This window comes from Bison bison, unplaced genomic scaffold (genome assembly GCF_000754665.1).
Source record: "Bison bison bison isolate TAMUID 2011002044 unplaced genomic scaffold, Bison_UMD1.0 scf7180017864215, whole genome shotgun sequence".
In the NCBI taxonomy this organism is placed as follows: domain Eukaryota; kingdom Metazoa; phylum Chordata; class Mammalia; order Artiodactyla; family Bovidae; genus Bison; species Bison bison.
This window is the reverse complement of record NW_011494787.1, coordinates 3,334,158-3,346,099: the sequence shown is the minus strand read 5'-3', so window position 1 is coordinate 3,346,099 and position 11,942 is coordinate 3,334,158. Positions and strand designations below refer to the sequence as shown.

Here is an 11,942-nt window from a genome sequence, read left to right as displayed (position 1 = left end):
TTTTAAGTATAATTGAAAAAGCTGAAATTCTGGGATATGTTACATGAATATAAATGTTCAGTTCAGTCAAAAAAAAAAAAAAAGTTTGCTCACATTTCTGAATCTTGTCTTGATATTTCACAGTTTTTTAAAGAAACATGCAAATCCCCTGAGACACTGGGATGCATTGCCACACTTCCCGGCATGCCTGTACCCAACCAGGAAGGAATCCTATATGGATTTGTTGGATTTCAGTCCTAGTTGGTGTCATCCTAAATGACAGTATTTGAGAATCTGACTTCTTCAGCAAATAACTAGTATCATACCCTATGGGTAAGTTTATAATTTTTATACCCTGTTAGGGCTGACAGTGGTCTTAGTGATCAAAGAGTAGAATCCACCTATTTGTATTAAAGAAACAGGCCCACTGAGTTAAGCCTGGGATCCCACTGCCTGGAATCACAGTTAATCATGGGGCTTCCCGCATGGCTCAGATGACAGAGAATCATCTGTAATGCAGAAGACCTGGGTCAAGAATATCTCCTGGAGAAGGGAATGGCAACCCACTCCAGTATTCTTGCCTGGAGAATCCCATGGACAGAGGAACCTGGCAGGCTACAGTCCATGGGGTTTCAAAGAGTCGGACACAACTGAGGGACTAACACACAGTTAATTATAGAAGAAGATGGCCTCCTAATACCTTCATAACTTCCAGTTTTAATTCTCACATTCTAGAGGTTTCCTCAGGCACCCATACCACTGATGTTTCCCTTGATAAAGTATGTAATTTTAATAATCCAGGAACTTGCTGCTTAACTGACTGTATTTACCTGGATAGTTCATGGTTTTGGTGTTGCCTTTGAGAATATGGTATGTCTACACTTTATAAAATTTGAGTCATAATAATGGTAACTTAAAAATGTCACAGGATAATGATGAAACTAGCTGAAAGCTTCACCACTAGAATGAACATTTGAATTCAATACCAGAGCTGCTTACAGAAAACCTCTAATTTCCATTGTTTTCCTGAGAATCAGCCTACTACAAATAAAACACAAATGCATGGCCAATGCTCAAACCTAACGCTATGTGATCACTGCTGGAACATTCAACTATCAATCACCTGCTTCTTCTAGAGTGGAAATTATATGGAAGAATCTAGGCTTTACAGATGGAACTCAGGATTCTTGAGTTAGAGCGTAGAGATTCTTTTCCCCAAAACACACCCCAAAGGCACTGAGTAACTTAAAAGCTCTCCAGCCTTTTAGCAGGTACCTGGACAGGCAATCCAGACTTACTGTGAATAATAAAATCTTTCTTTTTATGGATGTGTTTAAATTATACTCACATTAAAAAAAATACTGTGTTTCAGTCTCATTCAAAATAATGTAGATGTTCTTAGTTTACAAATCCAATTAAGTTTTTAACCAAGTTCTAAATTGTTTGTTAATTGTTCTCCCTAGTGTTGTTTTTACACTTGCAGCAAAAGAAGTGTGACTCCACACCCTTTTAAAACCCCAGGAAGTTATAGCTCTGCCCATACTGGCTCCAGGGAGAAGGTGGGGAGGGGAGGTCTCCTCTCCTGTCCGGTGACCACCTGGAACGGGATACAGTCTCATCTACTGTGACTGCCTCTGTACCTAATCCAGGGCTCAGTACCAGTTCAGTGAAAGAATGAACAACTTAAAGTCAGCTCTATGGCCTTTTGAGCTCTCATTAAAATTCTGATAGATGGCCAATAGGCACATGAAAAGATGCTCAACATCACTATTAGAGAAATGCAAATCAAAACTGCAATGAGGTACCAGCTCACACCAGTCAGAATGGCTATCATTAAAAGGTCTACAAATAACAAATGCTGGACAGGGGGCGGAGATCTCTACACCATTGGTGGGAATGTAAATTGGTGCAGACACTATGGAAAACAGTATGGAGTTTCCCCAAAAAAACTGAAAAGAGAGTTGCCATATGATTCAGCAATCCCACTCCTGGGCATATGCCCAGACAAAAATAAAAGTTTTAAAAGATACATGCATCACTATGTTCAAGCAGCACCATTTAGCCAAGACATGGAAACAACCTAAATGTCCTTTGACAGATGAATGGATAAATAAGATGTGGTGCACACATACAATGAATATTACTCAGCTATCAAAAAGAATGAAATAATGCCATTTGCAGCAACTTGGATAGACCTAGAGATTATCATACTAAGCAAAGTAAGTCAGAAAGAAAAAGACAAATACCATATGATAGCACTTACATGTGGAATCTAAAATACTATACAAATCAACATATCTATGAAAGAAAAACAGAGTCACAGAGATAGACAACACACTTGTGGTTGCCAAGGGGGAGAGAGGGTAGGGGAGGGAAGGAAAGGAAGTTTGAGATTAGCAGAGGCAAACTATTATATATAAGATAGAAAACCAACAAGGTCATACTGTATAGCACAGGGAACTATGTTCAATATTTTATGACAAACCATAATGGAAAAGACTATGAAAAACACTATATATATATGTATATATATATATATATATATATAGTCTTCCAGGATTTTCTGGAAAATATAAACATATATGACCGAGTAACTTAGCTATACAGAAGAAATTAACACTGTAAATAAATTAACACTGTAAATATACTAACACTGTAAATAAATTAACACTGTAAATATACTAAACTTCAATAAAATTAAAAAAAAATTAACAAAAATAAAATTCTGATAAGCATTTGCAATTCTGCTTCCAGTTAATCATTCCTTTAACTCTAATTATTGATACATATGCTATTCTTGATACACTAGAATAGAAGCATACTTGTTTGATACAAAAGAAATCTATTTTGATCCACCAGCCCTTTACTGGATATGTGATCTTCAAATATTTTTTTAGAAGTCTAAAAATACCTTTTAAAATGTGTTTCTGTAGAAATGGATAGTTTTCTCAGAAAACCAACTAAAATGGACTCAATAAAATCTTCAAAGCCTCTCCAAAGGCAAACTTAATGGACTAAGTTGAAAGTTATGGATATTCTTTCCAAATATCTTTACTTTGGATCCTGACTTTCATGGGGAAATTCTGTCAGACTTTCAAATAACAGCTAAATCATACACCATGTAAACAATTTCAGAGCACAAACTATGAAAATGTGCCCAATTCATTTTATAAAGCAATTAACTCTAACAACCCATCTTAAACTGTGAAGACCTTCTGTCCTTTGCCCATTTCCCTTTCTAATCTACACATTGCTACTAGACTGATTTTTAACAACTGGCAAATCTTATCACCGTTACCAGGAAATGGAAGTCCTACATTGAAATGTTTTTTTAAAATGATGATAATAGTGGAGTGGAACTGTTAGATGAAACTTACAAAGATGTAAGTTTGTAAGAAACTGACAAAATGCAAACAAAAGCTATTTGATGCCTTTAAAAAGCAACTGAAAGCAAGACAGAAATCAGTTCCTCTTGAAGGATCTCAATTCTAACAATTAAGAACTGTCCCTGTGGTTTTTTGCCTGAGGGTGCTCCCCAATCCCAGGCAGTTCTCGCAGAAGGAAACAGCAGTTTTATCTACTGGAAAAGGGAGATGAGTGTCCTGGGCTGGAAGAGCAGCTGGAAATTTAGGGAGAAAATCCTGGAAGCAAGAGAGCTACAGAAGAGGTGAGACCCAAAATCTTGACTATGACTACGCCATAATTCTACAGGCTAATCGCACGTATAGGCTGCTGGGAGGGGGTTTTTCCTGCTTGAAAAAGCAGACAAACCAGTAAAGAGTCTATTTCCCCCCACCAAACAACAGAAGTTTATTGTTTCATAGTTCAAGAGATTGGTGGTGGTTTAGTCGCTAAGTCGTTTCTGACTCTTCTGCGACCCCGTGGACTATAGGACGTCAGGCTCCTCAGATGTCCCCAGATCAGGGTGTTAGCAGGGTTGATTTCATCTAAGTGAAGCGTCTCTTTTTGAAAGAGAAAGTTATGCTGAATAAGATTTGGAAGTTTGCTGCCTTTTTTTTTTTTTTAATTGAATGCATTCCCAAACCTGAGAAGTTGAAGCCTTAATGGCTTGAAAGTACCAAAGCAAAGGGCTCAGGACTGGCAGAGAAACTGGAAATTTAGAGGAACCTGAGGGTGGATGATACCAAAATCTTAGTATAAACTGTCCAATTCCTTAGCTGACTGCTAAACTCCACTGGGACAAAGGGGACTAGGCTAGAGCAGCAACTGGAAGTTGAAAAAAAGTAAGCAGAGACTTCAGCTGCTATCCTACTGGAAAGACAGAATTTGCTGCTTCAGTCCAGGAATGTAACTCAAAAAGAGAATAATCCTCAGAAGAATAAAATAAACTAAAATCAATAATATACCATCTATAATGTTTAGTTTCTAATCAAATATTATCAAACAAGTAACAAAAGAGGAAAGCATGACCCATATTCAGGAAAAAAGTCATTCCTGCTCTAAATGGGATTAGATACCAGATTTACCAAATAAATATTTCAGACCAGCAATTATAAATGCTCAAAGAGGTAAAGGGGTATATGGTCAAAATGGGCAAACAGATCAGGAACCTTGAGAAATGGAAACTATAGAAAATACAGATAAAAATTCTAGAGCTGAAAAATATAATGATAGAAAAAAAATCAGAAAACAAGCATGAGTAAATTGGGGCAGATGAAAAAAACAGTGAACTTGCGTATATATCAATACTGCTACTGCTAAGTCGCTTCAGTCGTGTCCAACTCTGTACGACCCCATAGACGGCAGCCCACCAGGCTCCCCCGTCCCTGGGATTCTCCAGGCAAGAACACTGGAGTGGGTTGCCATTTCCTTCTCCAGTGCATGAGAGTGAAAAGTGAAAGTGAAGGCGCTTAGTCGTCCGACTCTTCGGGACCCCATAGACGGCAGTCCACCAGGCTCCTCTGTCCATGGGATCTTCCACGCAAGAGTACTGAAGTGGGGTGCCATTACCTTCTCCATAGAAAGTATATAATTTGGAGATCCATAAAAGCAATTGGACAAGATCTTAAAGACCTATAGGATAATACCAAACTGTCCAATGTGTAATTGAAGCACTACAAGAAAAGGAGAGAGTAAAGTTGGAAAGAATTTGAGGCAAAATAAAAATTAAAAATAACTCAAATTTGGTAAGAACATTATAGACTCAAATTCTATCTCTGTGTGTATAACCTAAATTAAAATATTTTAATGCACGCAAAAGAAAGAGATAATTCAGATAGGACTGGAAATCAATGAAACAGAAAAATGGGTCAGTGAAGCATATGAAAACAAAACTGGGTTTTTGAAAAAGCCAATAAAATTGGTAAATCTCTAGCTAGACTGGTTGGGGATAAGGGAGGAATGGCAAATTGTAAACATAAAGAATGAGTGGACATTATTAGAGATCCTAACACATCAAAGGATGGTGGAGGATTATTACCAACACCTTTGTGCCAACAAATTTGACAATTTAGTTGAAATAAATCAATGATATCAATGACAAATTATACAAATTAACTCAAGAAATAAAACCTGAATAGCCCGTTATCAAAGAAGGAAGTTGAATTTGTAACTAAAAGCCTTTAAACAAAATGAAATGCATGCCTTCATTGGTGAATTCTATCCAACATTAAATAAAAATAATATAATAATAATATAAACTCTTCCAGAAAACAGAAGAGTGAACAACTTTCAAATAATTTTATTATTATTCTGATACCAAAACTAGACAATGACAATACAAAAAAAGAAAACCACAGACCAATATTTCTCAGGAACACAGATGTAAAATCCTCAATAAAATGTTAATGAATCAAATCCAGTCAAATATACAGGGAACATACCATTGACCAATTGGTATTTATCCTAGTATTCAATAACTCAAAGTTGTTTCAACATTGAATAAACAATAAAATCTACTAGAGAATAAAGAAGACATTATATGATCATCCCAGTAGGTAAAGAAAGAATATTTGAAAACATTACACATTCATATTTTTTAAACCTCTCAGTAAAATTTCAATAAATTAGTGATAGAAGGGAACTTCATTAACCTGATAACAGGCATTTAATAAAAAACCCTACAGCTAACATCATACTTAGTGTTGAAAAACTGAATGCTTTCTTCCTGAGATTAAGGAACAAAGATGTCCACTCTCATCAGTTCTGCTTAGCATCAAACTGGAGGTCCTAGGCATTGCCATCAAGACAGAAATAAAAGGAATATGAATTGAAAAAGAAGAAGAAAAACTTTTTCTTTGCAGAAGACATTATATCAAACATGGAAAAGCTTAAGTGTTCTATAAAAAAAAAATCCCAAACAACTATTAGGATTAACAAGTGAGATTAGCAAGGCCTCAGAATTCAAGATGAATATAGAAAAAAATCAATTTTATTTCTATAAATAGTAAATCACCATATATAATAGTATTTAAATATGAAATACTTAATGAAAAATTTAACAACATATATATAAAATCTGTACAGGAAACACTGTAATGCATTATATAGAGAAATTAAAGCTTTAAGACCTAAATAAACAGATGTATTTATGTATCCGAAGACTCAATATTTAAGTGTCAAATCTTCCCAAACTGCCCAATTTGCAAACCCAATTAATATTCCAGTTCTTGGAGAATTGGAGAATGAACTGACAAGTTCATGCTAAAATCTATATAACAATGCCAAGGGCCTAGAATAGTCAAAATGACTTTGAATAAACAAAGCTGAAAGATTTAGGCTATCCAATTTAAAGACTAAAATATAGATCATGAAATAAAATGTTTTAGCTCTTGTAGGTCTTTTGCATTTCGAAACTTAAAAGACTGATATAATTAACTATGTAAAGTAACTAGAATTCTTATACATTGCTGGTAAAAATATGAAATGGTACAACAATCAGGATATTTCTTATATGGTTAAACGTATACTTACCATGTGATTTGTTAAATCTCCTCTTAGGTGTTTACTCAAGAGAAATGAAAACATGTTCACTTTAAGACTCATACTCAAATATTCATAGCAATTTTATTTATAACTCCAAAGGCTGCAAACAACCCAGCTGTTCATTTATTGGTAAAGGGATAAACAAACTCTTATATATCCTTACCATGAAATACTACTCATAACAAAAGGAACCAACTATTTAAACAAAAACATTATACTACAACATAATGCTAAGTGAAAGAAATCAGCCACAATGCCATGATTCTATTTACATGAAATTCTAGAACCATTAGAACTGTTATTGAGACAAAAAGCTCAGAGTGGCTAAGACTGGGGGCACTGACTACAGATAGGCATGGAGGAAATTTTCAGGATGACCAGAAATGTTCTATATTTTTATTGGGGTGGTGATTATACACTAGTCAAAATCTATGTTACTGTACAGTTTAAATTGGTGTATTAATATATTTACGCTTCCCTTGTGGCTCAGCTGGTAAAGAATCTGCCTGCAATGTGGGAGACCTGGGTTTGATCCCTGGGTTGGGAAGATCCCCTGGACAAGGCAAAGGCTACCCACTCCAGTAATCTAGCCTGGTGAATATATTTACATAAAATTTTTATGTAAATTGTATACCAAAGTTGACTAACAAACTTTCAATGGATTCCCAGAGGCATGAAGATAAATTCAATAAGCAGGCCCTGTAACATCTAAGCTCTATTTACCTCTCCAGTTTAATCTTTTTTTAAAAAAATTTTTTATTGGAATATAGTTGATTTACAATCTTGGGTTGCTGCTGCTGCTGCTGCTGCTGCTAAGTCGCTTCAGTCATGTCTGACTCTGTGCGACCCCAGAGACTGCAGCCCACCAAGCTCCCCCATCCCTGGGATTCTCCAGGCAAGAACACTGGAGTGGGTTGCCATTTCCTTCTCCAGTGCATGAAAGGGAAAAGTGAAAGTGAAGTCGCTAAGTCGTATCCAACTCCTAGCGACCCCATGGACTGCAGCCTACCAGGCTCCTCCGTCCATGGGATTTGCCAGACAGGAGTCCTGGAGTGGGTTGCCATCGCCTTCTCTGACAAGGTTGTGTTAAATCCATCTTAATCTTAAGTCAGTCTGTACCTCACTGTCTGCTCAAGCTATGCTGGGCTACTCATTCCTTGAAACACATTTTGCTGTCCTCCAGCTGTTGATCGTTGTAGCTCCTTTTTCCTCAAGTGTTCCCTCTTCTGTCAGCTCTTAAGAAAGCCATCCCTTAAATCTTGGGCTAGACTAAGACCCCTGGTATATGTCCCAAGGGTACCACTACTTTTTTAGTACATTTTGTACAATAATAATTATTTACTTTATTATTGATAATCTTGTATAAAGTATGTTTTCCTCCTCTAGATTAGAAGCCCTATGAAGCCAGGGAAATCTATTCTGTTCACCACTCTTCCCCCAATGCCTGATATATAGAGGAAGTCTTTACATATTTGCTGATAAATCAGCCAAACAAAAAAAATAATAAAATTAAAAATTAAAACCCTTAAATATTAGCATTTTCAATGTAACAACATATTAAAAATGATAAGTGACATTAAGTAGGGTTTCTTTGAAGAAATGAGAAGTTTAGTATTCTATATTATTTCCATAGATGGGTAAAGGAATGAAATGAAATTCAACACATCTCCCAATTATCTCTTAATGAACCAGAAAAAGGATGCTTTAACAAGACAAATATTTGAAACCAACAGTATATCTAATAGTGAAATGCTGGAGATAAGGATTACCACTATTAGTAGAAAACATTATTCTAGAAACATTAGCCAATGCAATAAGGGCAGGAAAAAAAACCCAGAAAATGACACTATGATATGAATTAATAGATTGTGACTATCTACCTGAAAAATCCAAGATAACTGAATGAAGAATTTTAGTAAGCAAGTTCAGTAAGGTGGCCAATTATAAAATACACAAACATGTACTGTAAAAACAGTGCAGCAGTGGCATTAAGTATAGGCAGATCAATGGAACAGATAACAAAAATGTAGCGAGAGAATTCATTTTTTGCCACAAAGAAATTACTATAAAACTGATCACTGGAGAAGCATGGATTATTTAATTAACTGTACTGAGACACTGGGCTTCCCAGGTGGCTCAGTGGTAAAGAATCTGCCTGCCAATGCAGGAGATGTGGGTTCGATCCTTGGGTTGGGAAGTATTCTTGTCTGGGAAATCCCATAGACAGAGGAACATGGCAGGCTAGAGTCCATGGGGTCACAAAAAATTGGACATGACTTAGAGACTAGAACAACAACTGGGACATTATGAACAAATATATGAAACTATGAACTGATATAACATTTCATAATATTTGATTTTATATCCTTTCTTAAGGGAAAATAGTGATTATTTTCCTTTACATGGTTTCCATTTGCTTTGGCATCATACCCCAACACTCCCAAGTAGACCTTACCGGCATGGTGATCTGGATGGGCTGCCGTTCTCCACTCTTGGTTGGGGCCACACCTTCTGTGTCATATGTTCCTGTATATACGATTCTGTCCCCATCGGGCTCTTTAGACTTCAGTTCCAGTGGGACAACCACACCACCAATGGAAATGTTCCTGCAACGGACTTGAGTTGATCATATATGGTAGATATTAGCTTAGGCACCCTGTCCTGGTCTGGACCATAACCCTGGGCAGAAACCATACAGGGTTGGCTAACAGAGACACTGTGGTGTGATAGAAAGTTCTGAAACTTTAGGGAGCTTGTCTTTCCCAACTAACCAGTCATGTGAACCTAGATCAATGCTTAATCTCTCTGGATTGACATGAGTATTCTCATCCAGAATACTTGTACAAGGCTAAGTCAGATTCTGTCAATGGTCTTCCTCTTTAGTTTCTCATCCGTGGAACTTTTAAAAATCTAGCTATACCCAGCCTATTTCAAACACTTGGCTTGGGGTGTGGTTTGGGCATTTGTAAATTTATTTTAACATTGCAGAGGTGATTCTAATGCACAGGTAGAATTCAGAACCACTGAACAAGTTCTCTAATAATTTTTTTTTCTGTTGCAACAATAAAACATTAGGGGTCCATGATTTGGGGGGTACACTTCCTCAAGCCAGGCATATACCAAAAATTCTCACTGCATCATTCCTCATGTTAGGGTAATGGTTCTTGAAGTCTCATCCCTGGACCAGCAATGTCAGTATCACCTGCCAACCTATCAGAAAGCAAATTCTTAAGCTCCACTCTAGTGCTAGAGTTTACTACATCTACTTAAGGTGAGGTTCAGTCATCTGTGTTTTTTTTTTTTTTAGTCATCTGTGTTTTAAAGAGCCCTCTAGGTGATTCTCATGTACACTCAGGTTTGAGAACCACTAGTTAGGGCATTGAAGCGCTTTGAAAAAATTAAAGTATAACAGGAAAAAAAAAGTTTTATCATTAACACAAATTTGTTTTTAGATTAACTTGAAAAATAGAGAACTATCCTAAGGGAACTAGACCAGGTAACTCGGTAGAAGAGTTTGCCAGGAAAAAAGGGAAAGGAAAAGTCTAGATCATATCTAGATGCATAGAACACTGGGAAATGTGAGGATAATGGATGCTTGGAGCTGCTGGGGATGCTGACAAGTAAATAGACCAAGAGCATCAGAATCAACCCAGGTTTGATTCTAGGTCTTTCAACTGGAGCCTGGCACCTAGAAGGTGGATACAACTTTGTTGAATTAAAGTCTATTGGCCGATACAACTTTGTTGAATTAAGGTGTACTGGGGCAGACTTAACCTATCAGCCCTTTCTCTCCACCCCACCTTTTGAGCTCAGCAAATGGTAGTAGATACAATACGGGGTGGTTTCTTTCCTCTTTCCACCATGCTTAGGCAGAAGCTGAGAGGTAAAGGACTCCACCTCTTATGGTAAAGGATACTTCCCCGTTCCTGCACTCTTCTACACTGACTTTCTAGCCCGAAGTTTACTGGATACATCAACCTATGATAGCAGAGACGAGATAGTTTCTGCCACACACACACACACACACCACCATCCTTTTGTTGTAAGGATGCTGCTAATCCCATCATCAGGCTGAAACAGACAATTCAGGAGAAAAAGAAACACACCAGGCAAAGAAAACTAGGCCTAAGTGGGGAAGGCTGCCCTCAGGCTTGCTCTTCCAGCCCCGGGGTTCCAGGCTCATAATGGCTGATGGATGAGTGGCAAGCATCCTTAAGAAGCCCCAGTAATCAGCCACCCCCAATTTTATACCTCATAACTCAGCCTCTTTCCCTCCTTCAGTCTCGCAGAACTCGGCGGAGATGAACCGGAATTGCGGTAGGTGAAGCCCAGGGCGAGCTTCTCCCCTCCGCCCCACCCCGGCCGCCTGAGGGTCCGCATCAATGGCTGGACAGAAGGGATGAGAAATTTACAAGAAAAAACCCCCAATCCCCTGGCTTCCAGTTGCAGTTTTAAACACCTCACCCTTAAGGCGTGGAGGGAAGCGAGAATAGCGAAGGAGATGACCTAGGGAGCAGACAGCTGACCTCATACCTCCCCCCAACAAAACCTCCTGGGCCCTCCGGGCGAGGTGAGAGGCAAGAGGTGCCCGGGAGAGGCTCTGGCTGTCCCGGGGACCTCGTTCCACCCAGCGTATCCCGAGACGGGCCGGTTAGCCGCGGCGCGCGCCCGCACTCACTCGACCTGCAGCGTGGTGGGCTTAATCTTCACCTCCACCTTGTAGGAGGAACCCGTGAGCAGCTTGATGGTGCGGTTCTGGCCGAAGCGCTGCCCGTCCACCTTGTAGAAAACCGGGCCGTCGTTCGGCTGGATGCGCAGGGCGATGGAGAGGCGCACGAGGCCCGGCAGGTCTCCCATGGCTGGGGCGGGCGGGCGCGGCGGCTCCAGGGGGGCGGAGGACTGAGCCGGCGGCGACCGGGAGGCTGGAGCGCGGTGGGCGGAGAGGAAGCGCGGGGAGGGAGAGGGAGGTGGCGGAGCGGAGGCTGCCGCTAGGAGCCCGAGCTGTCGCGGCCGGCCGC

General features: G+C 38.9%; 1 protein-coding gene across 1 annotated transcript in view; it reads right to left on the bottom strand.

Annotated features, from left to right (window-relative positions):
* Window positions 1-11,942, bottom strand: part of CNRIP1 (cannabinoid receptor interacting protein 1) — a 25,876-nt gene that overhangs the window by 13,599 nt on the left and 335 nt on the right. Inside the window, exons 2-3 of the mRNA XM_010845329.1 lie at window positions 11,603-11,925; window positions 9,380-9,530 (exon numbers count right to left, since the gene is read on the bottom strand). Coding sequence (XP_010843631.1) covers window positions 9,380-9,530; window positions 11,603-11,781 — 330 coding nt within the window. The 5' untranslated portion in view covers window positions 11,782-11,925. The remainder of the gene's footprint in view (window positions 1-9,379; window positions 9,531-11,602; window positions 11,926-11,942) is intronic.